Source organism: Chelonia mydas, chromosome 15 (genome assembly GCF_015237465.2).
Source record: "Chelonia mydas isolate rCheMyd1 chromosome 15, rCheMyd1.pri.v2, whole genome shotgun sequence".
In the NCBI taxonomy this organism is placed as follows: Eukaryota; Metazoa; Chordata; order Testudines; family Cheloniidae; genus Chelonia; species Chelonia mydas.
In genome coordinates, this window is record NC_057856.1 from 25,519,235 (window position 1) to 25,545,811 (window position 26,577).

The window sequence follows — 26,577 nt, forward strand, 5'->3', positions numbered from 1 at the left end:
TCTGGTCAAACACACTGCAGCTCCCAAAAGCGATACTGCAGGGTTTGGAGCTGTTCCTGACGAAACAGTGAATGGCTACATGGAACATCCTCTCCACAAGGGACAGACCCAACACCGCAGCCCTGAATTCAGCCGCCCATGGGCACCAAAGGTTTATTTTAGTTCTAGGCCCCTCGGCTCATGCTCTCCTTCTCTCCCTCAAGTCCCTGAAGATGTCACCTACTTTCAGCTTCAACATAAAGCCCCTGCGTCCGGCTGCTCTCCAGCTGTGCCCTCTGCAGTCGCTCCACCTCATCCCGGAGTTGTTCATTATCCACCAAAGCTTTCTGCTTTTGTTTCCGTTGCTCCTCCAGCTCAGCCTCCAGGCTGTTGATCTGGGCCTTGAGCTGCGTGATGTACCGCTGAGCCTACAGACACAGCCAACTGCAGTTACCCACCCGACTCAGCGAGCCTGGCACGGAGTGAGCACAGGGCTGGGGGCCAGGCACTCCTGAGTGCTAGGGGTGGCTTTGACAAAGACTCTGACAATGGCCTGCTCTGGATTCCCCAGAGTCTACATTGGCCTGTGAAATCCTCAGCGAATATGCTAACACACCCAATCTGACACGGGATCTCTGGGAATGGCCACTAGATCCAACTGGAGAGGAATATATTTTTCTAACTGCAAAATTGTCCTCTCCCCAGTACACTGAGCCGCCCAACTGGTGACACATTCAGCGAATGGATTTCAGGCCTGTCACCCAGCTGTGGTAATCCGGAAAGTTCTAACATGAGAGGACACAGTGCAGTGGCAGAGGACAGGAACTGGGTTCTGTTCCCATCTCTGAGAGACTTTGGGCAAGTCAGGCTCTGAGCTATCATGTGATACAAGCCACACCATCCTCTTCCTCCTCCACCCCAGCTCACCGCAGTGCCAGGCTTTACCTCCAGTTTAATTTTCTCTAGCTCAGCTCGAAGCAAGTCCACTTCTTTCTTTAGGTTTTCGATTTGGAGATCCCTGGGAATAAACAATGAGCCTCATTACTAGCCCCGAAAGCAGCAGCACCCTCCTAACGTCAGCTGACCGCGGTCCCCCTCACCTGTCATCCCGAACGCCATTGGGGGGGCCGAAAGTCTGTTCAAATATATCCGACATGTTCTGCAAAAGAAAAATGGCACCCGAGTTAGGCTCAGCCCTTCAAAGTGTCTGACAGGGTTGGCCTAAGTCTGATTGGGCCTCGATTGCCTGGAAACCAGTCACAGAAAGTCTGGGAAGGCGGCCAGGTTAATCTGTTTTGCACACAAGCTGTCAGTAAAGCCAGAGACAACAGTTGCAAGAAGCTCAATACCTTGGCTACAGGAGAGAGCACTATTCATGCCACTTACTCCCAACTGGGGCTCATCCACCCCAACAGCCTCCATGACAAACCAAGGCTCTCAGCCTCCTGCCAGCCACTCAGATTGCAATGATGTGAAAAAAATAGCCCCTTTCTACCACCATGGTCCTTGAAAACATTGTTAAACATCAGTGTCCTTCCAAATTAGAAGGCAAGGAGCTTCCTAAATCACTGGGTCTGCGTCCCATGCTGCCATCAACTTCCCTGCCCTTCCCGAATCCTCACACCCAACCCAGCCATATTATACAGAATGATGCCTGGCCTCAGCTGTAACCAGCTGTTCAAAACAAGGAAGAGGCAACCATGTGGAAGGAGAGGAAGTGTCCCGACCAAGGTGGTTGTCCAGGGAGACTAACAAGGCCAAGACCAAACATCTTGTCCTTCAGCACAGCTACATGGATTGCCAGAAATGCTGCAGAAGTTTCTGTACATAGTGCAAAGAAGAGCATGTGGCTCGCTCCAATTCCATTTTTAAGCAGCACTCCTAGTTTTCAGTGCCTTGGAACGGAGAGTAACACAGACCGTTAGCACCCTAGAGAGACTTTGGTTTTCTTGCCTTTCCAACACACTCCTGAGAAGAATCTCTGAGCTCTCACCTGCTGTTCCCCTGGAGGAGCTGTACTGTCCACTGGAGGAGCCGTACTGATCTCAATTAAGTTTTCTGGTTCTTCGTCTTCAGGGGCCTCCTCGGGGATGACAACCACCGGTTTCACATGCTCTGCCAGGGCAGACGCCCGCAAGAAGTTAGGGGGGCTCTGTCAAGACAACAGAAAATCAGACATGTTTCACCTGGTTGTGGTTAAATGAACTGAACAGTGCACCCAGAGTACAGCCCCAGGGGGGGTGAGCACATTGCTAGATCAGAAGGGTACTGGGTACCACCATGATTATGTTCTGTTAGGCCTTCTGCACCTCAGGGTATGGGAGAGAACAAGATAGTCCAGTGGTTCTCACACTATGGCCCCTGGGCCACTGGCACCCACAGAGCCATTCCTGGCGATCTCTGGAATTGAACACTTTGAGAGCCAGGCAGCAGGGGCAGATCCAACGAGCGTTTTGCTCTCCCTGACAGAGTGGCCTGCAGAGTGAAAAAAGGAGGGAACCCCTGACATGGACAACCAACCTCCCCCCACCGCTGATCGTCCACGGTGCAACAGGCACTGCTGCCTTCCTTTGAAAGTTGATGGGAACAAGACACACTTTCAATGTCTGGCATCGTTCCGGCATCGGATCAGCCAACGTTCCCTCTCTCTGAACATGGAGCCAGCTGGCCATCGCAACAATCAAGAAAATTCATTGCTGAAGCTGAAGACTTCAGACCATTGAAATAAAGAGACTGCAGGACACACTCCCTGCATTGCTGTGGGCACCTTGCGATAGGCAGTCGTTACAGGGAGAATTAAAGCTCAAGCGAGGCACCTCTAGCTCTGAATTCCCTTGCTCTTGGACTCTGAGGTGCATTTGGACACCTGGAGAGCCATGAGTTGCCCCATGGCAACTGAGATCAACAGGGTTACCCATTTTCTACCCTGAAGCGCCTGGCTTGGGTTGCCGGCACACCTTCTTGTTTCAGAGACCTCACTACAGCACTCTGCTTTCCATGCACCGCACGCACTTAATAGACTGCAAGGCCTTTGGGGCAGGGTATTCTGTAAAGTGTAGTGTATGTTTCTGGTTCTGTGGCTAAAGACATCAGCACGCAGTAAGGAAAGTGGATGGTACCTCTGGCAGCCTGGGGATCTGGATGAGCCGCTTGAAGTACAACATGTCTGAAGCCCTTTTAAAGAAGTTTTTGAGGCTAGAGAGAAGAAAACGGAAATCATTAAAATGGGAGTAGTGGGAGCCTTGGTGAATGGAGCATTCGGAACAGCTGCGAGTCACTACCCCGCACTAGAGCGCCCTTCGTTACCTGCGGAACTGCTCATGGAACCGGTCTCGGTGACCTTGCAGTGTATCAGCCGGCAGACCTAGAACAGTCGAGGAGATAAAGGAATTACCAGCCCAGCCTGATCAACACAGCAGGTGCTAAGGCAGTGCACAGAGCACAGTACCACTCAGTGCTTCAGCTGGGAAAGGATCTTTCCATACACCTGATCCAGCTAGCTGGAAGAAACTGCCCATGAAATACTGGGTGAGAAAGAGACCTCTGAACACTCCGGAGAAAATGTACTAAAATGTGATCTGACCACAAACTACTTTTAAAAAAAATCCAGGTAGGCTCAAGGTGCTAAAGCCAGTCCCCAGAAGTTTTCACGTTTGGAGATGCAGTTTAGTTACTAGTGCCCCAATGGGAATCCAACCTATTGCCTGTCAGATGAAAGTGACACTGGAATTCTACTGTGTTCTACCCCAGCTGTGGCTGCAGCTGCTGCTATATCTCTTTTACGTCTCATGGGGCACTGGAAGGCTTAGCTAGCGAGTGCTTGTGAATCATTTTGCGCTATTCAGGGGGAAGTTACTCTCAGAGTCCAAAGTGTTCAAGAAATGTACATTTCATTAAGTTTGTCCATAAAAGCTTGGCCTGGAAATTGGGAATGCAGGGTGGGAGACGGCCATTTGTGTTTCAGCCAAGCTCGATTTGATCTTTTAATCCAAGTGGGAAGCATAATGCTGAAAGGAGACGGGGCTTTGACCCTCTCACATTTCCTGGGAATGTGGAGTACTCAGGTTCCCAACCTCCAGGTGAAATCAAACCCTTCCTCGCGGCTCCCTGGGGAACCAGTAACAAAGCATGTACTGCAAACAAGGGAACTAGTCAAAAAGTCAGCAATGGAAACAAGTGGACTATAGTCCACAATCAGAGCGCATACTTTATAAACCTTCCGTACACACAGACAAGCCTGATAGTGTTACTGAGCTGCAGGGATATGAAAACTGAAAGCTGATTGCAGGGGAAGGTGCTCTGGGATTAAAGTGTATCTTTACAGTGGGGGAAGGGCCTTTAAAAGGCATCAGAAACCCAGGCACAGGAATTACTGCTCAGCTCAGAACCGTCACATGCAGATCCCTGCTTTAACTCTTCCAGCAAGAGGAAAGTGAAGCTTGGCCCCTGAAATCAAGCGAATGGCCTCAGGTGAGAGACCATCATGAAGGGAGATGTTTGCAAAATGCACCATGGGGCACCATGCACATGGCTCACATTAGTTATCTTAAGCCAACACTTGGGGTTTAATAGTGTAGCTGGCACCCAGACACAGAGATAAAAGGATAGATTAATGGCTCATGTAAGGAATTGTATATTAGCAATCACCTACCAACACTCAGTGACAACCAGCTGCATTCACGGACCGGAGTCCGCTCCAACCTAGCACCATTTTTAAATGCAGTCATTGCTAGAAGTGTTCCAGCTGTTTCCTGACTATGGTGCACCGGGATTTTTTATTTCCAGAATCATATTCTAACACCATGCAATAGATACCCTGCAGGGTTAAGTCTACAGCACAGAAAAGAGAGTGCCTGTCCCCACCAGCCAGAAAATTCATGCGAGAGCCCTGCTAACACCTTGGCTGTCGGCCAGCCTGGGTCTGGTCTCACAATGGACAGGCCCTGAAACAACTGGATATTGAAAGAACAGATTCATAGATTCCAAGGGCAGAAGGGACCATTAGCTCACCTAGTCTGACCTCCACAGAACTGCACCCAGTTACCCATGTCCCCTGCTTGCACAGCCGCATGGCTCCCCTGTCCCGTGGGTAGTGCACTGAATTAGATATTAAGCCACACAGTGTCCGGCACAGTCAGAAAGCCTGGGGCGGAGGAGGGAGCAGGGGCCTGAAAGTGTTTATCACTGTCGTGAGGTGAAGGGTGCCAAGCTACTGAAGACATTTCAGTGCCGCAGATAAAGCCAGCTCAGTGGTATAAACAGGAAGCTGTTGCAGGTTGGCACCTGTTAATGGCTTTAACCTGGCACCCAGGAAGCTGAACTGCCACAGGTGCAGTGGTGGCTGCAAGTGGCAGACGCGACCGTGAGTTCAGAGGCCAGAGGGGCAGAGCTTCAGGAAATCATGCACGGGGGGGTGACTCACATGCGTGGAGCTTGAACATTAACTGGACGGTGTAGTGATAGAGGTGGCTGCAGTCCTGGATCACCTGGATGAGAGGAGCCAGCCTGCACTGAACAGACGACATCTGAGACACAGCCATGGCGGTGTTGAGCTGTCTGAGAACTGCAGGAGGAAGCGGGGTTAGCACTCTGCAAGGGTTTCATCTGGTAAGAGGTGCAGTTAAATACAGGCTGCCCGGGGGCATGTTCAGGCAGGATGGAAGGGTCTCACTGACAGGCTGCTCCCAAGAGAGGAAGAACGGCCTCCTGGGACGCAGGAGATCTGGCTTCTAATCCTGGGCCGATCACAGACAACTCCTGCCTGCGTCTATCTACTGCTACCGGGCAGAATCGGGACCAGAGGGCGAGACCTGCACAAATGAAGTCTTTACCTAGTGTCAGGTTACAGAGAGACAAGTTAAAAGCCAGTTCAGTGCAGCTGGGGTGGCTAGCGAGATCTTGGATCAGATAGGTACACACTTGGTGTCTTTCTGGGGAAGCAGCATACGGGAACCCTGACTGAGCCTGCAGCTGGAGCCCTACTGTCTTTGTTTACTCAACTTCCATTGGGTGGAGTGGAGCGTGCTACCGGGATTACAAAGCTTTATAATTAACTACGAAGTCCATGTCTCTACCTACCACAAGTGGAATGAACTCTTGGTTCACATGCAAGGCCAGTGCAGCTCAACTACACCAGTGGGGCAAAGCAGCCGCCCTCCTTGTGATCAGAACTTTCAGAGTTCTTCCTGCTAGTCAGAGTCACTTATGAACTACCTGGGTTCTCTCCAGGGGCTGGCTGGCACTGAGCACTTGAGGTTAAAGAGACTGAGACCGAGATGGGCGGAACTTCCCTAGCTTTTATTCTCAATGTAAGACACCTGTTCTGTCACACACTGATCCACCTGCTCAGATATCTCGCCTCAAGCAGCAGCCAATATTTGATGCCACAAAAGGAAGAGGGGGCAGGTAAGCAATTGTGAAGGGCGATGAAGACAAAGGGGGTATAAGATTCCCTCCTGCTCCATGCTGGAATTGTCTAACGCCCTGACCATGAAACTGGATTGCCATTATTGTCGATTTTGTAACTCCATGTCATCAATGGTCAGAAAATTATTCATTTCTTTTACAGAATATTCAACTTCCACCTCCTCTGTGTTCAGATTCAAGTATTTGTGACTATAAAATGGCAGTTTTAATTCCGCCCCCAGCCATCTTGGAGGAGACAGTAAGAGAATCAAGTGTTTTTAGTCACTCGGGAAGTGAAGACCATTAGAATATATTACGTTTCCTGCCCCCTCTCCAGCTGCACGTTCCTGGCTGGTTAAAAAAATAAAAAACAAAAATTTTAAATCATCAAAAATTCTTTCAGAATGAGACTAGGCAAGTAACTAAAAGCGGCCTCGCTGTTTCCACAGGCCGAGTCCTTCAGCTTTCAAAGAGGACATTTCAGAAAGGGAAATGAATATTTATAAAGAATACATTACTGATGCAGTCTCCGGTTTATGGGAATAAAAGCCTTGTGTAATGCATGTAATTAACATCTCTGTATCAATGAGCAATAAAAATACATCCTTTCCCAGCACTACCACACATGGTTTGTGATCGTTCAGAGCCAATATGGGTTTGCTACAAGCAGTCAGATTGTTAAATATCTTCCCCAAATTGGCCTGTTTAGACAGCTGTGGTTATAAGCAAACAAAGCTGAAAGACTACTTTAAAAACCTGTGCATCTCATTATTAGATGAGGAAAGACTAGATTTTAACTAGATTACTGACCGAGATGAGAACCTAACATCTATCAGCCTGGGGCCTGGAGAAAATACCCCAAACAGTAGGGGACGGCTTCACATTGCTTACCTGACTCTGTGAGTCTGAGTTCACAGTCCATGTAATCAAACATCTCGACTGTGAGCTGAAAGCTGAAAAAACAAAATCCCCCCCATCATGTTACACGAAGAGCAAGGTCAGGATCAACACAGAAACCCTTATTTAAAAAGATGCTGAAGTCTTGTACAGCACAGTATTGTAAGACACCTTCACAACACTGTCAGCTGCACTGTTCAGACCACAGCTCCAGTCGTTTATTTTTACTATCGGCACACGGTGGCAGGGGTAGCAAGCAGGCCATAAATACAAACCTAACTGCCACTCAGCAAGTGAGAGGATTACTACAGTACTAGATATACCCTTGGTAATACTGCAGTAACAGTGCAAAGCGATACTACTTGCATTGGGTTCCCACTGTGTTTGGGGGCCATGACTGTAGGGTGCTGTCTTACGTTTAGTACTGCAGTTTTGTCATTGGGATGGAAAGCATTCCTGCAGTGCTAACACACAAAACTTTCTTCCTCCCTCATCCCTGGAGAAGCAGTTATTACTATGGCACTGGGTGCCCTTTCGTCAAAAAGTACTAAAGCACTCTACAGTAAAGGCTATCAACCACGGTGGTAACGCAGAGGAAGGTGCATGTTTGGGGCCAGGACCATAGAACGTTGTCATCTCTTTCCCCCAGCATCGGTGCACAGTCCTGTTCTATTATCACCTTTAGACATTGCCATTAGGACCCAAGATGCTGCAGAGGGCCAATAGGTCCACGGAGGGAAAAGCAGATTCTCCCCCCTTACCCCATCCTGCTTGTGGATTGGACTGTCAGACCCCCTGCTGTGCAACAGGGTCAGCTCCCTCCTTACAGTATGCAAGTCACTTCCTGAGGGTTCCCAAACAGAATGGGATGAGGTTGGGAGTGGAGCCACTGGGCTATTTTTCGTTGCATTCTGGTGCACACAGAATAAGAGAAAGTCAGCCATTGACCCCTAGGGACTTCTGGGAAGCAGCTATCTGGGCATTCTTACCACGGGGTCCTGGCTGCCATCTCCTTAACAGATGGACTTTGGTATCGGGATCACAGAAGTCAGAGGTAGATAGATGGAATGTCCCTATTGGGCCATCTAGGCAAACCCTCCCAACCCAGCTTGTTCCTGACAGGGTCTTCTCCACAGCTCTGTCCAGTCTTAAGAGACAAGGAAAGGGGCTTCCACCGCCTCCCTTTGGAAAGAATCTAACAGATCTAACTGTTTCCTGATGCGCTGCTTAAGATGACAGAACTTTGGGGCCCGCTTTTCAGAGGTGTTGAACACCCAGGACTCCAATGAGAGCTGCAGGTACTCAGGTCCTCTGAAAATCAGGCCTTTGCTTATTTGCACTTTGGCCCATGGCTGGAAGGGTCGGCTGATGTGGTTACAGGCTGAAGTTCCCTGCAGGAGGAGTATCATCAGCATGCACTTACCTTTACACTCAGCACCATCTTGCCACTTATAAACGATGAACAACAGTCTCACCCACAGCTCACGCAGCACTCCGCAAAGGTGCTTCTGTGCAAAGATGCTGTTTGCCTCACTCAGATTTATGATGCATTTTATGGCTATATTAATCTAATAAAATAAGCTGGCCTCTGTCTCCCACACAGAGCACCGTGAACTTTAATGTGGGGTACTTCATTAGCAGGATGCACCATTTACATTAATGGTGCTCAGGAAAAAGAGAGTCATTATGCTTTGTAGAAGGTTTTAAATACCTAAAAGGAAACTTACATGTTATTCACATCTGTCCCAGCAGCCTTTTCTAGCACCTCATCCGTCACTTCTAGGCCTGGGGGAAAGTCAGGATGCTTCAAAAAGAAAAGTCTTCATAAATTCAGTAGCATTTTTTATGGCAGGTCCCACACCTCCACTCCAGACACATAGGTACATTTCAGGCTAAGATCCCTGCTGAATCATGGCTCTTTCTAATCTAATATTCACACCCGCTCTCAGAACAGTGTGAATTCAACAAATAAGAGAAAAAGAACAACAGCTTGTAGCAAAAATCTGTCAAAATTTCAGAGGGGGGGGGGGTAGGGGGGGAGATGGAATTACCTTTAGGTGAAAGGATATCTTGGTGAGTAGAAGTTTGGTATAAATATTCACAAGCTGCCCATATCTGTCGTGCAAGTGCCCCTGCCAAGGAATATCAGGAAAACGTTACAAAACTTCTGGGTGACACTAAACATTCATCTTCCCACCCAGCTGAACAGGACTCAGCCATCAAAGAGAGGAGTGTCTCCAAACTCTGGCCCAGACTTTCCCTTGGTATAAACAGGCACAGCTCCACTAAAGTCAAAGGAGTGCCACTGATTTCTGCCACCCGAGGATCTGGCCTCCAAAGGACCAGGAAGAAAAATGTAATTGTGGGCATAGTAGGGTGGGACCTCACACGCCTCTAAATACAGCTCTCATTCACAAACACAGAACCACATTGCTAGTCCCATCAGGAAGAAGAAATCGCTGGCTCAGTTCCAAAGGGTAAATCACTTCCAATCCCCTGACGAAGGTGGAAAAGACTTTCCTTTTATTCATGATCCAAACACGAGAAGAATATGGACAAATTCCAGTTTAAGCTATAAATGTAATTGCCTATCTACCCTCTCCCATCCCCTCCTACCCTGCTTTGCAGTGTCAGTTAGATGCAACAGTCTCTCCCACCTCCTCTCCTAAACTCCCCTAGAGTTGCTGTGTAACACAAAGCTCCTGCACTCCATTCACTCAAGATGGCCACACTTCAACAGATCCTTGCTACTTAGGGATTAGAGCTGGGCATTAAGGTGATGGTTAGTGATTTCCATAGTATCCAACTACCACCCAGAAGCCTTCGTATCATAACACAGAAACCTTCAACACCCCACTCAGAAACAAAGCATTCACTAACAAACACCCTCACCCCCCGCACTTCACCAAAGGCCTGACAGCTCTACCCCCGTTTCAATGCAAGGCTTTCAGTGGCCAGCACAGTCCATTGCTGCAACTCACCCACAGGTCTCCTGTCTCTCGGATATTACTCCGATATCTTTGACAGTCTTGAAGAACCTGGGGGAAAATGCAGAGGGATCAGATATGCAGCCTGTGTGCTCAAGAGTATGGGGGCGGGGGAAAAAAACAGGATCAAGACAAGCCTGACCTGAACTGCCCCACCCAAGCTTCAGTCTACAACCCCCTCTCAGCCCCGTCTGTTGCACCGTACAGATCTGGATTTGTCAGTTCCCCCTTTACTGGCCTATTGCAAGGAAGGAACACAAGGAAATTCCAAGGGGAAATTTTAACTGGTTCAAAGTGGCAACAAGATTTTTGAATGGAGGGATGGATCTAATGGTTCCTGGTCCTCTAGCAGAAACCAGAAATGGATCCCATTTGTCCACAGAAGGTGGAGACTGAGCTGAAGTTTCAGTCTAAAAACAATGGGGCTGTTCAAGAAAGAGATGTGTACATTCTTAAAGGACGTCTTAGAACAGAGCACTTTAAACACAATGCTGCATTTTGGGAAGCAGATCTAGTCATTAGAGTTTCAGAGTAACAGCTGTGTTAGTCTGTATTCGAAAAAAGAAAAGGAGTACTTGTGGCACCTTAGAGACTAACCAATTTATTTGACCACAAGCTTAAGTAATTAGAGTAGGGAACTAGGAGTCAGGAGACCAGGTGCTAGTCCCCCTTCTGCTTCTGTGACTTTGGGCCAGTCACAAACTCACTGTGACTCAGTTTTCCCAACTATGAGGCAAGAAAAATGACACCCACTTTCAAGAAGTGCTTTGAAATCTACAAGTTAAAAGCACTAGGCAAGTGCCTATGTATAATCATTAAGTTGGGTGACTGCTTTACTCAGTATTTACTAAATTGAATGTAGTGAAAATTAACATTTTTGGAAGCTTCACTGAACTGTTATCTAGCTAAGGCTTTTCCTAGGTGCCTTTCACCTTGGTATCCAAGTGCTGAGCTAGTGATCTATGTATTTAAAACCCAAAGCTCGACTCTCTCTCAACACAATCAGCCTAACACTAACGTCTGTATCAGCCTCTGTGGTTAGCCTACAAGCTGACAGGAAGAAGCCTCCCCAAGCTCACTGCTGCATCCCAAACCCCTTGCATTAAACGTTAAAAACAGAGGGGTGGTACTGGAGACCCCAGCAAGGCCCTCGGCATTCACAGACGGCACAGCTGATCGCAGCCAGGCCTCGCCAGTGAATTGTAGCCTTGTATTCGCTGGAGGGCCAGGCGCCGATCTCCAGGAAGCGGCGCATGGAACAGCGAGGGAGGAGAGCTCTGGAATATATGTGAGGTGAACATTAATGATCCTCACTGGAGGAGCGTGTTAATACACAGCAGAGGAAATGAAGGGAGTTCAGCAGCAGAAACACACCAGTAAATGCTGCAGCCCACGAAGGCTTCCTTAAGCACGGAAGACCTTGCACCTGCTGCCCAGACGGTAAAATGTTGCTGGGCCAGCCAGACACACTTTCTCCTATTTCCGATACCTCTCTTCCCTCTGACTTTTTAAATGCCTCTCCAGGATCTTTCCACCAGGATGGTGAAGTAGGGCAGACTGGTGAAGTTGGGGAAGTATTTCCCTCCCATCAGCAAGCAAGAGGCAGCAGAGAGTAGCGGTCACCCTCTCCTACAAGCTCAGAGTCTAACCTACAGCCCCACCAACTGGGAGCCAAGAGTCCTGGGTTCTACTACTGGATCTCCCACTGACTTGCCACGTGCCCTCAGGCAAGTCACTTCATCTTTCTGTGCCTCAGTTTCCCTCTCTGCCAGATGGGGAGCAGGAAGCGGGAGCCTCCTTTATGACGGGCTTTGAAAGCTACGGATGAGACACGCTCTATGAATGCACAGTACACGATTATTAAGCGGAAGGGAAGGAGCCACTTACATTGGGATGGCCATCTCTCAGGACTTTGTGCACAACATGGCAGAACTTCCAGCTGAGGATGGAGCTGCTGGGCAGGGGGAGGCCAATAGCGTAGGACCAGAAAGTAAATGCTCCTTTCTCATGGTGAGTTCCCAAGATAATTCCTTTTCAGACGTCAAGGCTAACTGAACAGCTAGAAACTCAGGGCAGCCATTCCAATCAGACACGCTCATTATCTGTGTTTTCTTTATCGCAATCAGCTTCTCATTACGACTCTCGCCTCATCAAAAGAGCCAGGGTTCGGGTGACTAATCACCAATTTATGTTACATTTACTTTTTACAAAAGGCCTCAAGCTGGACTCTGGTGTGACGGCACACCAAAACGACGGCCTGGGAATGGACTGTGTTGCCAGCAGTGGGACATCCAAGTACAGCCCATTGTCCCTGCAAGCAACGGAAAGAGCAGAACTGCCTCACCCCACTTTGTACCCAGCTCCTGCTCTTCGTCAGCGAGCGTTTGAAAATTATTTTTTGTGTTATATTTCTCCCGGTGCTGCACATTTACTGATCGCAGCAAAGACACTGGAACATACAACACGCCATCCCACATCAAACCAGTGGTCTGTCAAGTCCAGTGTCCTACCCCCAGCTGCAACCTATGACTCAAAGGAAGGCCAATCTCCTCCCCACCTGCCCCACTCCCCAAAATACCCCATTATCTATTGGCAAATTCCTTTCTGATCTCTGGGGCAATTAAAAGAAAGACACCCTGAAGTATGAGATCTCATTGGGAATTGGGTGATGATGTGTAGGGAAATCTGACCATGAGATTACAAAGCTCCTTTTGAAACCTGGCCACAGTACTGGGCTCTGAGAAGCAGGGGTCACCGTCATTGCGAAGGAAAAGGATACTGCGGGCATGTTTCTCTTTCACTGGCGCTTCTTGTGTATTGATGGCTTTGCTGATGCTCATAGCCTGTGCGGGGAGAAAAGAAGAGATGTCAGAGGCAGAATCAGCACAATCCTTTACTGCCAAACATTGTTAGTCCATAAAAAACTCAGGCACCAGGTCTGTTTCTGGATCCTTCTTGTCATTCAGTAGGCACTGCCTGGCCATATGGAGTGTTTGATAATGCTCTCAGTTTATACAGCCTGCATTCCAACTATTCAGCCTTAGACTATCTCTGGGCAAGGAGTATCCTCACCCCACTGTGCAGATGGAGAGATGGAAGGTCAGAGCAGGCAAGTGACTTGTCCGAAGGCCCAGGCCATGTTAAGAGATAGAGCCAGGATTAGAACTCAGCAGCTCCCGGCTCCCAACCCAGTGCTCAGACTCCTGTATGGTCTCACGTTTAATGAGTTCCTTGGTTACAGTCTGAAAAGCTAGTCTCTCAAACCTGAAGCCCAAGACGCCTCATGCCTTGACATCCAAGCACTAAGTTCTCAGTGTTCCCTTTATCAATGACTTGATGCCAAGAATTGCTCAGGACATCAAACGATTTCTTCTGTACCTGCTAGCAATACAGCCTTGTCTTTGTATCTGACAACCATCTTGAGTCTTGCCTTGTACATCACCGACCAGAGAGATTCTAGCTTTTGAATTTGGGAGTCAAGTTGACGAGAGCAATTGACATTCTCCATGGCTGCTATGATCATAGTAAATACACAGACTGCATTTTCTCAGCAATAACTCAGAGAGGTGTCTACAGAGCAAACACGCATAACAGCAAAATGCCAATTTCAGAGCTGTTTATCTAACCATAACAAGCCTTTGAAATGTTTATTTCTTTTCACACAGTAGGTGATATTTTATTGGATCACCTTCTGTTGGTGAAAGAGACAAGCTTTCGAGCTACACAAAGCTCTTCTTTTCACAGCTTTGATGGCATTTGCCTTTATGTCTCCTTAAATCAATCTCTTGTCAGACCTCCTTTTGTAGTTTGAACTCCTAAAATTTAGAAAAGAGGCCACAAATAAATATGGGATTAGCCTCTGCCACACCCATTCCAAAGAACTCAAAGTACAGGGCAACATGATGAAAGTAGCAGCAAAATGCTATGAGAGTGATGCTGACTGCAATCTTTATTAGGTGGATAAACTACACCTTTAGGGTCTAAACACTTTCAACATGCCCCAATCTAAATCACACAGTTCTACTCTGAAGACTGACCCTATAAACAATGCCATCCATTTGCATTGGGTCTCAGTGACTCCAAATCAAGATATACTCAGTCTACAACTAAAGATTTTTCCCCCCTAATTCCTAGTCCTGCAACTCATCCACGGATCCGAGCATGCAACCTGGGCTTTCTTCCCTCTTGCATGACCAATAAAAGGGTCAGCAGGCTGAATTCCAGCCTCAACCTTATCTGTGTAACCACATTGTCTTCAGTGGATTTGTATAGGTGTAACCGCCCAACCCTGTAATTAGATCTTGGTGAACAATCCTCCCAATGGTGCATATACCAGAACAGACTCCTGCTCTCTCTCAATGCTACATTAACTTTGCAGGGCTAACAGCGGTAAAGACTTGTTATACCATCCACAGTACGCAGACAGGATCCTGAAGACTCACCAGGAGTAGGCCTGGTGAATATTAAGATGCCAATTTTACATTGTCAGGGGAGAGTTGCAGTTTAAATGCATTATGATCCTAAGGGGCTGATCACATAAAGAACAAGCTTTCTAGTCATAAGTAGAGCAGCAATCAAACGGCCAGATTGAAAACATTCCTGTAACTTTGATTCTTATCAGAGTTTCCTCCTGTTTACTCTGGGAGTTTCTGCCTGTTGCCTCAGAGCTTCAACACAACAGCAAACGCTAGGCTGTGGTTTTGCACCACGGATGGATTTTCAGGAAAGGAGGCGCATTGATCTAGCGTCAAGACACCTACAACTTGAGCTAGGATCCCAAAATGAGAGAGCGGCATCTCAACACACACTGCATTCTCCAGCCCTTCGCCCTGCAAAGGCAAAAGGTTATTTTGTGTCTGGGGAAGAAGGAATGTGAATGGGGAATCTGGCTAACAAGATGAAGAGGTGAAATACTTGTCAGGAGAAGCATCAGATGCACCATCCACTGCAAAGCCTGAAACACTCAGCATAGCTTTGAGAAATCTAGTCAAAGCCAAGGCTCAGTCCAGTGCCCCACTCACAACCCCACCCCCTGAACAGCATTTCTTGAGCCATTTAGTTTGGTCCTAAACCCTATTTCTCAGCCTCCCAACATTAAACATTTCAATGTGCTGCAGATTTGGGGCCTGACAAGATGTAAGTGCGGGAAGAGCAGCTCTACAGGCTTCACCACAATATCCCACCAACTGGATTCTCTCCTGCCCTGGAGAGACCGAACGGGGGCAGCCTCTGTGGCCATTCAGTCTCTAGGCTGTGCTGAAACGGACAACAAGAACTTTTGTTTGTGTGAACTGGGGCAATGACTTCTAGGACATGGAGAGACACCTGATAAGATCTGTCCTTGTTAACTGGCTTCTAGCCTTAGGACATGTCTTCCCTCAGAGTTCACTCAGGTGATCTGTGCTCAAGTCTAGCCTGGGTGTGAGTGGCCACGCTGCCAACCAGACTCAAATTACTGTGTCCACGCTGGCACTGCGCTCACTGTGCAAGGCCCTAGGATTTCTGGGGTCAGAGCTCATGGTTCTTAGCACTGCAGTAAGATGGGTAGCTCTGTGATTCTTTCCCAGCGACTTGTGGGAGAACGTGTCTATCTTTCTGGGCACACAGGGTGGGGAGGTGAACTGCGGGAAGGCACTGGAGGAATATCAGCTCTCAGATGGGTTAGCCTGTGTCCTCACCACAGAGCTGTCAGATTACCAGCTCAAGTGTAACCAGCATTTGAGTGTTAGCCTATAATCCAGGCAGGCGAGCTAGTCTGGTTCGAAAGGACCACCAGACTCAGGTAAGAGAGCGTTATGTGTGAACGGGAGCGGGGCTAGGGGGTAACACCCAAGGAAAAGTCCAAATTAACTCTGCAGTGAAGACAACCCTTAAGTTTCTCACATCAGTGCTGTAAGAGAAAGGCTGCTCTAGGAGTCCTAAAACCACACTCCAAGCCTACACAAACACACCCTCCCTGCCCCCGACACACACAGCCCTACCTCCTTGCCCCCAACACACACACCTCCTCTTACTTGTAATGGGGGCTGGGAAAATGCACTGAGAGAGGAGAGGAGCCCTGCTACAACACACAGAAACACTCGATCTCTAAAGTGGCCATTCCATGATGCAGAAAGGAGAACCAGAAAACCACAGGACAAATGTGATACATTGAGAGGTGGCACGTGACCTTACTGCTCAGCTAGAGAGATGAGACCCTTCGCATCTCTACAGAGGGAGATGTGTAACACACTGACCCAGACCAATGGGTCACACACCCCCTCTGGATGGAGGAAACTTACCCCATGCATTCCCACAACAGTTCACATCCCAGAAGAACCTCAGTCATGTGATGGGTGCCATATTGGCCAACCCTGGGAACTGAAGCAGGGAACTCCAGGGCTAAAAGCATGAGTCTACAGCTCGAGCTAAAAAACAGACCTTCAAGCCAAGTGCTATAACAGACCTGTATCCCCTGTGGATGGGGCACAGAGGGCGGAGAAGTATACACACAGACCCTGACTAGTGGGTTAAACAAGCTTAGATAAAAACCCCAAATATGGGCCAGTTTCCCCAAAAGGCTGTAGAACCCAAGAGAAGACTCAAGTTGACTGTTTGGATGCTTTTAGAGGCTTGCTAATACTAATCTTTGTATGTCCCTCACAGGGCACACAATTTCCTCCCAGGGGGAACAGAATTCATCTCCAAAGCTGGCTCTACCTGTAAGTCTATGATGTTACATTCCGCACCCCGTACGGTTGGATCTGCATGTTTGAAGGTCTCAAGGAAACATATGGTGTTTGAAGTTATTATTGTCCCACAGCTCCCACCATGCAGAGTCCTCATTCAATTTCTACATGCCTGACCTCATTTCATACAGAAGTCTATTGTGCCATCAATTCATTTACATTCAAAGAACCAGTGCTGCAGCTGAACTGTATAAATGAACGAAGACATCGCTACTCAGAATGATATACTGATGGTTAATTGTTCTTCATGTTTAATAGTACAACAATCTGTAAGACTGCCATATACAATTAAAAAAAAATCCCTGGATGTTATGGTCATCCTAGACGTCTCATTTGTACATATTCCAAAACAGTTGTGCTTTGCTTTGTCCGGTATCACTATGCACTACTCCATCCTGCCTGTGAAACCTGGATTATAAAAGGTTTCAGAGTAGCAGCCATGTTAGTCTGTATTCGCAAAAAGAAAAGGAGTACTAAGAGTAGTCTCTAAGGTGCCACAAGTACTTCTTTTCTTTCTGGATTATAAAATGCTCTTTGCTAATGACTGAGAAACCCAGCCTCTGATCTTTCAAACACGCACTATACAATGCAACCAGTGAGCTGAAGGGCTGCTCTACACTGAAAATTGACATGGACATAGGTATGTCCCTCCCATCGCAGTGCCGCTTCAGCACTTTAAGAGTACACATACCATAAGACAAGACAGTGAGAATCTCTCTGCTTACAGAGCACACACCAAAAAGGTATCCTTCTGAAGGTGAAAAGATGGACCTCTGTTTACTTTTCTAGAAAAGAGGAAATCTCTCTCATGTAAGTTTTTAATAGACACCAATCATCTTAGTGTCTAGGGGCAGACCAAAGCACAAAAAGGGATCAGAATGGATTCTGCTCGTCATCCTGGAGTTCAGCCAGTGAAACTGAGTTTGCCTCCTGCCCAGCTGTTTTGTTCTATTCAAGTTCTTGTGCTGTACCCATCACCACAGTATCTGGGCACGAGGGGGAAAGCTTTTGCAAAAGGGCAAGAAGCCAGATGGACTAGAGCTCATTCCAGTCTCCTGTCAGGATATAGATTCATAGATTCATAGATATTTAGGTCAGAAGGGACCATTATGATCATCTAGTCTGACCTCCTGCACAACGCAGGCCACAGAATTTCACCCACCCACTCCTGCAAAAAACCTCACACCTATATCTGTGCTATTGAAGTCCTCAAAACCACAGGGTAGGCTGCAGCACCAAGAACGCCTGGTCTGTGAACGTTTCATCCTGCTTTCTGCGTTCTCAATAAACACAGCTGTCTTAGTGGGTCACAGAGGTGACTCTGAGGCCTGTGGATTAGGCCCAGCAGCAAACAGTAGTACTCAGCGGAGGGCACAGTGACAGGAGCGCTCAGGAGACGTGCAGCATGTGGCAGCCCAACATGGAGTTGCCGACTGGCAGGCCTAAGCAGAGTGAATTACAGTGAGTGTGTCCTGAAGCAGGGAAGGAATGGCTACTAGGGCAAGGGGAGCGGCCATATCTTCTGACCATCTGAAGGCAGTGGAGGCCATTTGTCATTACAGGACAGGGCTACATTGTTATTGCTCTCTGGTTATCGAGGGGCACAGATGAATCCTCCACCACCTCAAGGCTGCAGACACTACTTCGACAAGCAGGCGGCAGATGCCTTCCCAGCACCCCTTCTGCATGCCCTGGGTTACACTCCATCCATCCAGCCACTTGTTTTCCCATCCATCTCTCTTGGAGAACACAGTGGGGTGTGCATACTCCACACCAGAGCAGGGAGACAAGGGGTTCAATTCCAGCAGGAAAGGCCAGGCTCCAAGACCTGCCCACCTTATAGAACCAAGAGGCAGGGAAGGGCCTTTCCCTCTCTACTCCCAGCCGAGACTGAACAGCCTAAGGCCTGGACTCTGCCTGAGGACACCAGGCAGGTACTCCTCAGGGTCCTGGTGACAGTGGAGCCTGTAGCGTTGTCCAGCTACTCCCAGGAGTGGAGTGGGCCATGCAGGACTCCAGAGGTGAGAGCAAAGAGCAGCAGAGGGAGCCCAGAATGCAGTCAGGAGGGACGTATGAGTCAAACGCCCCAGGCAGACATACTGGGACGTCTGATGTGGAAGGAAATATCAATTGTATAACCCAATCCTTCCACCACATTGACCAGAGTAATGAGCCAGCTCAGCAGATAGGCCTGAGCCACAGTGTTTGGATCCAGATCAGAACTTCCCCAACTTTCGGGGGTTTCTGGATCTGAGGTTTTGGTTCAGCCCAATAGAGAAATGAGAGTCAACCACAAAGATCTGAATTTTACCGGAGTCCAGGGGCATTCAGGTCAGGGCCCGTCTCCAAGTTAAGTAGCTCACTAGGGAAGTGTCCGGATTGTCACAGGATTGTTCCATGTCAGGAGGAGGCCGCATCCCCCCTGCCCCCACAACTGATATAAAGGTGAGATGTGTTGGGTAAACAAGCTCATTTGACCACTGACTCCCCACTTCTCTCCCATGTCCTCCTTCAGAACAGGACCATTAAAGGCTGCTGCCCAGCTCCTCCTTAGACAGGCACGCCCCGGACACAGACATTCATTAACTGATTTAGAAACAGAGAGCTTAGCAATGGGGCACTTAAAACCCAGCTGTCCAGGACTCCTAAGGAAGCACTTCAGCTAAGGATTCAACTTGGTTTGTTCAAGCCACCAAGGACATTTAATTTAATAGCTAATCTTCCCACTCAGTTTTAGGAAGGCAGACAGAGGGCCTCAACTGCAAAGATAGGTCCAGATTTGTATTGGAACCCACCCAAAAAGGGGAGGTGTCTGGCTGTGAAGGTGGGGAGGGAATGGGGCTGGCTCAGACCCAGCTCCAGAAGCCACGGCCCCTCTGGAGTTGAAGTTACTGCACCTACTAAACTCAGCTCTTTGTCCAAGTGACAGGCTGAGGAAGAGAGTTCACTGGAGCATGACATGCCCTGCCTAGGCAGTCACCCATCTCCAGAACATAAACACACGGCTGTATGTTTAATGAGCAGATGCCAGTGCAAATACCACAGAGCCAGCCAGCAAGGAAACTTAACAGGGCAAGCTCAGAGTATGCACTGAACAAAGCTCGGCTTCAGCATACATTACGCCTAGGCCGTACGCCCAGAGCCTCTGAGCGAAAGCTTTACACAACACATCTCAGTCCTGAGCATAGTGAGACTGTTACATTTCATAGGATGCTGGGGGGAAATCACAACTTCATGATAAGCATTTAATAGGTTACATGCTATTTATAATCATTTCTAAACTCATTGGCCCTTAAATGTCTGGCACATCTGGGGAGACCAACGCCTTGATTCATTCAATTATTGGCATTTCGGCCTGCAATGAGGCTTCATTACATTCTGCTCTGTCAAGCTCGCAAGTCTCACTTCTGTAGTGACAAACAGGGCTAGAATCTCCACCGGAGAGAGAGGCCTGGAAAAGAACTGGCCTTTATTGCAAGCACAGGAATTCAGTACTGAAACAGGGAGACTTTACAGAAACACTAGTAGAGAATCTCTTCAGTAGCTCATCGGTTATCTATGACCCAGTCCAGAGTGGGATAACCATTTTAACATGGGTCTGGGTCACAAGCTCCTTGGGGCAGGGACCAGTTTGTAAAGTGCCTAGCAAAATGGGCCCCAATCCTCACTGGAGACCCTGGGTGCTACTGCAGTAGAATAACTGCTGCTCTACAAAAGGTAGCCACATTGGGCTACTGTAATGTGATGGAGCCACAACCGTCTTGTACCATGGTCTGGTACCATCCTCGCAGAGGCCAAACTCTGTTCTAGTCATGATCCTGGTATGAAATATTTATAGAGCTCCATAAAGACACCTGCCACTCGGCAAAGTTAGTGAAGGTGGAGTCCCCACCCCAACCAGTTTACAAGGACAGATGATCACAAGGACAGGGCTAGGAGATGGGGAGGGGGGGAATAAGGACAGGATATTGACAATCTCTCATAATAATTCCTAAGCTAGTTATAACTACCCAGGGATGTTGGTGGTGAAGAAAAGGATGGATACAGATCAACTTGGATTTAGAGCTCTCTCTCTCTTCTGTAGCAATGGAATCACCATTGATGGGGCTGGAAAAGCAGCTTGAACCAACCCGTCCCATCCATCCCCGTGCAGGACTGTTGCTCAGAGAAAAGCTGCATGGCATGGCAGGAGTTAAACAGAGCACAAGCAAGCTACCTACCTCACTTCCCTCCACACCGGGCAAGGGAAGGTATCAAATTCATCTCACTCTCTCTCCAGTGACCTAGTTTCTATGCACACAATGAGTGACCAGCAAAATTAACAAGAGCTTGTTTTTAAAGGGAAGAGCTGTGAATAATGGAAGGATCTATATATGAGAGGCTAGGGATGCGCCAGGCTGTTGTATGCAGCAAGGAGGTTCTGGAAAAGTGTCAACCTGGTGATCAGAGCTGGAATGTCAGCATGTGAATGAGAACTTTATTTTTTGGTGGCTTTCTCTGGCAGGGATGTACAACTGAGGCTTTCACATGCCTTCTGCAAAACTCCTCCTGAAGCTGGAGGCCAGGATATAATTCTCTGCCCAGACATTTGGGCAGAGAGAGAGAGAGAGAGAGAGGCTGCTTAGGAAATGCCATCTTTGCCCCATCATGCAAGTGGTCCTCCTTTTAATTCATTCCCTGCTTCTCCCATGCTTCTGCCATCCATCATGCAGCTGCACATCTTAGACAACTGGCATTTAAAAGAAAAAAAAAAGATTTGCTTCCTATCGATCAGCACGTATATAATGCACCCGTTTCATACACATCCAGTTGTTCGCTTGGATCTGATGCTTACTGGACTCTACAGCTGAAACTCCACTGTCAGGCAAAGGTTGGAGTTAAGATTTCCTCCATGATGGAGGAGAGGGTGAGTTTGTTTTCCTTGACCAGGGAAAAGGCATCTTTCTTCTGCAGAATGGGACTGCCTTGCAGGTGTTAATTACAGAGCTATTAAAAAGCCTTTCTGAGTCGTGCATTGGGGATTGTAATACACTTTTCAGTTCCATCCCCCACTCCCTTTGGAGCACAGCAAAAATCCAGTGGACGGTCACATCTAGAAAAAAATGATGTAAATAAGCAGCTTCTGTTTCAGCTACTTAAATGGGGAGATCTACACAGACCCAGATAAATGCCCAATGCCAATTAACGTCACAACATCTGTAGGCACTAATGGCAACACATTTTAACTTAGATCACTGCTGTCTTTGTCAGCATTAGCTTTGAGAAACTGCACTTCATCATCCATGTTTGCACTTAAAAATGGAACTGAGGGCAGTCAGGAGGTGCTGGTTTAAATGGGTAGTAAAGGGCGCTCAGCACCCTTCAGGATTAGGCCTTCAGCTAGGCTGTAGCTGAGTGCAAGAACCAGCTGCTGGTATTAACTGGTTAATACTTTGACAGCTCTTTGAAAACCAGTTGAGTAGCAACCGGCGCCTTCCTTCTACAATTTTAATTTGTGTACACACATGCGTACACACATGCAGACTTGTCTGATGCTAAAGATACCAGCCCTCCCAGCAAGACTTTTTATGGTCTACTACTTGCCTTAAGGCCCCTTCAGTGAGTTGTCTCACAGAGACACTGTACTGGCATCTGCCAGTTGCTTTGCTTTTCATAGCATCAAACAGTGTGCAGGCTTCAGGGCTAACTTACCCCGGGTAGGGGTGTTGTGTCCGTTACCAAGCAACCTAATGGCTTCTCTTCCTAACCAATGCCTCTGAAACAGTGTGGTGCATTACCCAGTCTTATTAATGCAGCTATAAAAAAAAAAAACCATTGAGGCTGACCCATTTTAGAAGGTCGTCTAAATTGTTTGGAGTCTCCGCCGCACTGTCTGACAAGCTGAGGACTCCATTACCAGCTTTGTTTGTTAGTTTTGGGTTTCTTTAGAGCATTCCATGGCCAAGGCCTTCTCCAGGGGGCAGAGACTGTCTATTGTTTCTTTCTCCTGTTTCAACAGCCCTGGAAGCGGACGTTCTCAGGTGCAGCACAGGAGCAGAGTAATACGGGCTCCGCTGACATGTATTCAGTCTTCACGATTGGCCCCTCCTCTACGGCTGCTGGCATAGCCTCCAATCAGTGTCAGCCCCCGTGGTGAGGACACCTGTTCATTTAGCACTTGTCAGGCTCACGCCTCCAGCTAGCAAAGGCTCTAGGAATTAGTCATGAGCCTCCAGGTAGCAAAGGGTCTAGGAATTAGTCGTGAGCCTCCAGGTAGCAAAGGGTCTAGGAATTAGTCGTGAGCCTCCAGGTAACAAAGGGTCTAGGAATTAGTCGTGAGCCTCCAGGTAGCAAAGGGTCTAGGAATTAGTCGTGAGCCTCCAGGTAGCAAAGGGTCTAGGAATTAGTCGTGAGCCTCCAGGTAGCAAAGGGTCCAGGAATTAGTCGTGAGCCTCCAGCTAGCAAAGGCTCTAGGAATTAGTCGGGAGCCTCCAGCTAGCAAAGGCTCTAGGAATTAGTTGCTTGGACATTAGATGTTTGTTCATTTCTGGGGTCCTGCCGGTGGCCATGTGGCAGAAACAGATGGGCAGCAGCTATTTCCAATAGGAACTGGTGAGGAGGACAATGGTTCCAGTACACATCTGAAGTAGTGGGTGCTGCGTCCAGCTGAGCAGGAGATCACAGTTATTGAACACTGACAAATTAGGAGGAGGTGTAAAGTTACCAAAGTGAAGCAGTTGGAGAATTTAGAACAGAAGAACTATTGGCTCATAGCCCATCCCCCTGAGTAAGATCCAGACCCCAATTCAGACTGTAGCAATGAATGAATGTAGGAATTAAACAGATTATACCTGATCAGTCTGCATGTGCATCCAAATGGGGAGGAGGTGTGATGTTTGGGATTAGTCTGGCTTCAGGAGTCAGGGGAACTCCAATGATATTAGGTTTAGGGAGGCCCTAAACTCAATCTGCTCAAATAGTTGTTCCTTCATACAATGCAATGCACTGGCTGTGACACACAAAATAGGTCAGGAAGCCTGACTGTCCCTCTCGAATGTAGGCTAGAAGCATGAAAATAGACTTCCACAAATTTTAGCACTGGTGGCAGCCACCCTCATTATTGGAGGCCACTTGAATTAATCCCCGCTCCCCCAAACACAGGTAGATGCGGTGTCTGAGGCCCAGTGCGTGTGGTTATAGAAAGGTCGGTCGGGTTATTTATTCAGCACGGAATTTACTTTTGCAGAAGATCTTGATTATTTGAGGCTCAGCAGTACAGTGCAAACACACTCAAGCCTGCATGGCTGGAAGGATCTACTGTAGGGGCAGGTTATGGGCTTGGAGAGAAGAGATGCAGGATTTATTTTCAGTGTATTTAATGAAGCCTGTGGGTTTAAACTGACATTTGGGCTGTAATTGTAGTAAAGTAGCTAAGCCAATAATTTGATCTAATCCTCTTAACCCCTAAAGTTCATCAGTCTGAAACGCATAGCAAAATGCACTCACAGGTCCCTCACAGAGCTGCTAACCCAGGGCCTAATCTTTCACAGGGGTGAGCACCCTCAACCCCATTTCAGTCCTATCGGAACAGAGGGTGTTAGTACCTCGCAGTACATTGCAGGCTCGGGCCCCCTTAAACTCTAGCTCTTAGTATGGGGGTTTGCAAGTGACCAAATGTCACTGGGAATTAATTTTAGATACATCAACTGTCATGATCTGATTAAGGATGGGTTTCAGAGTAACAGCCGTGTTAGTCTGTATTCGCAAAAAGAAAAGGAGTACTTATGGCACCTTAGAGACTAACCAATTTATTTGAGCATAAGCTTTCGTGAGCTACAGAAGTGAGCTGTAGCTCACGAAAGCTTATGCTCAAATAAATTGGTTAGTCTCTAAGGTGCCACAAGTACTCCTTTTCTTTTTTTGATTAAGGATGGTTTATTAATAAAAACAAGACTTACAATGCAGGATACAGACTGATGCAAGAAATCAGCAATTCCTATGCCAGTAGGAAGCAATGTTTCTGTGCTGATCAAACAGGCACTAAGGATTTTATTTTCATTCTTCCTAGATTTATTCAGCCAGTAAAGTCTCATAATATCCACACAGGTGGTTTACCGTATGCCTGGAGGAAGTGTGTTAGGAACCCTTCCAGATACAAGGAGACAGTGTGGCCTAGTGGATAGAACATGGGACTGGGACTCAGGAAAATGAAGCTCTATGCCCAGCTTGGCCACTAGCCAGCTGGGTGACCCTGGGCAAGTTGCTTCCCTTCCCTGTGCCTTTATCTCCCCATCTGTAAAAATGGGATAATGGTACTGAGAACCTTTGTGATGTGCTTTAAGAGCCACTGAAAAGATCTAATTATTATTACAGTGCGCTGTAGTGTTCCCATGAGAACACGCCTGTCTTTTAGACCCAAGGGCTCAATGTCTACCTGTTTTTCCACCTCCATAAAACCATCTCTGCAAGAGCCTGCTGTAGCCAGTCCCCAAAAGCTTACGCCCAAATAAATTTGTTAGTCTCTAAGGCAGGGGTGGGCAAACTTTTTGGCCCGAGGGCCACATCGGGGTTGTGAAACGATATGGAGGGCTGGGTAGGGAAGGCTGTGCCTCCCCAAACAGCCTGGCCCCTGCCCCCTATCCACCCCCTCCCTCTTGCTGCCCCCTGACAGCCCCCCTCAGAACCCCTGACCCATCCAACCCCCCTCCTGGGACCCCCCACCCCCAACTGCCCCCCCGGGATCCCACCCCCTATCCAACCCCTCCGCTCCCTGTCCCCTGACTGCCCCGACCCCTATCCACACCCCCACCCCCTGACAGGCCCCTGCCGACGCATCCAACCCCCCCTTGTCTCCTGCCCTCCCCCTCCCAGGACCCCATCCCTAACTGCCCCCCCAGGACCTCACCCCCTATTCAACTCCCCCTGCTCCCTGTCCCCCCCATCCTGGGACCTCCCGACCCCCTATCCAACCCCTCCTGCTCCCTGTCTCCTGACCACCCCCCCGACCGAACTTCCGCCCCCTCCAACTGCCCCCTGTCTGCCCCCCGGGACCTTCTGCCCCTTATCCCACCTCCCTCTCCCCCCGCCCTCTTACCAGGCCACTCAGAGCGGCGGGACAGGCTTATTGGAAAGCCTGGGAGGTGGGCGGGACAAGCTGCACTGCCCGTGCAGCAGCATAACTACAGGGGAGGGAGAACAGGGGGGAAGGGCCGGGAACTAGCCTCCCCAGCCCGGAAGCTCAGGGGCCGGGCACGACAGTCCCGCAGGCTGGATGTGGCTCACAGGCCGTAGTTTGCCCACCTCTGCTCTAAGGTGCCACAAGGACTCCTGGTTGTTTTTGCTGATACAGACTAACACAGCTACCACTCTGAAAAAGATACTCTCCTCCCAAATCGATTACAGGGTCAGCCTAAAACCCCATCTGGCAGACCTAGGGGGTTGCAGCAGGATTCCATACAGGGGTGTCCTCAGAGCCTTCCCAAGTGGTTTTCATATGGTCACAAAGCACTTACGAGCTGTGCAAACTTTCAGTTTACCTCCACCCTGCAATACCGAATAGAGAGGATGAGATCAGTTCTGTGTCTCATTGCACAATCATGTGA

The 26,577-nt window shown here is 48.4% G+C and overlaps 1 protein-coding gene across 1 annotated transcript in view; it reads right to left on the reverse strand.

Moving 5' to 3' along the window:
- The window catches only part of HIP1R (huntingtin interacting protein 1 related), a 59,849-nt gene that overhangs the window by 19,520 nt on the left and 13,752 nt on the right, over positions 1-26,577 (reverse strand). The window contains exons 2-14 of the mRNA XM_037878745.2: positions 13,048-13,111; positions 12,156-12,298; positions 10,263-10,319; positions 9,333-9,413; positions 9,009-9,085; positions 7,276-7,337; positions 5,402-5,542; positions 3,286-3,343; positions 3,099-3,174; positions 1,973-2,131; positions 1,080-1,138; positions 925-997; positions 224-407 (exon numbers count right to left, since the gene is read on the reverse strand). Of these exons, the coding sequence (XP_037734673.1) occupies positions 224-407; positions 925-997; positions 1,080-1,138; positions 1,973-2,131; positions 3,099-3,174; positions 3,286-3,343; positions 5,402-5,542; positions 7,276-7,337; positions 9,009-9,085; positions 9,333-9,413; positions 10,263-10,319; positions 12,156-12,298; positions 13,048-13,111 (1,234 nt within the window). The remainder of the gene's footprint in view (positions 1-223; positions 408-924; positions 998-1,079; positions 1,139-1,972; positions 2,132-3,098; positions 3,175-3,285; positions 3,344-5,401; positions 5,543-7,275; positions 7,338-9,008; positions 9,086-9,332; positions 9,414-10,262; positions 10,320-12,155; positions 12,299-13,047; positions 13,112-26,577) is intronic.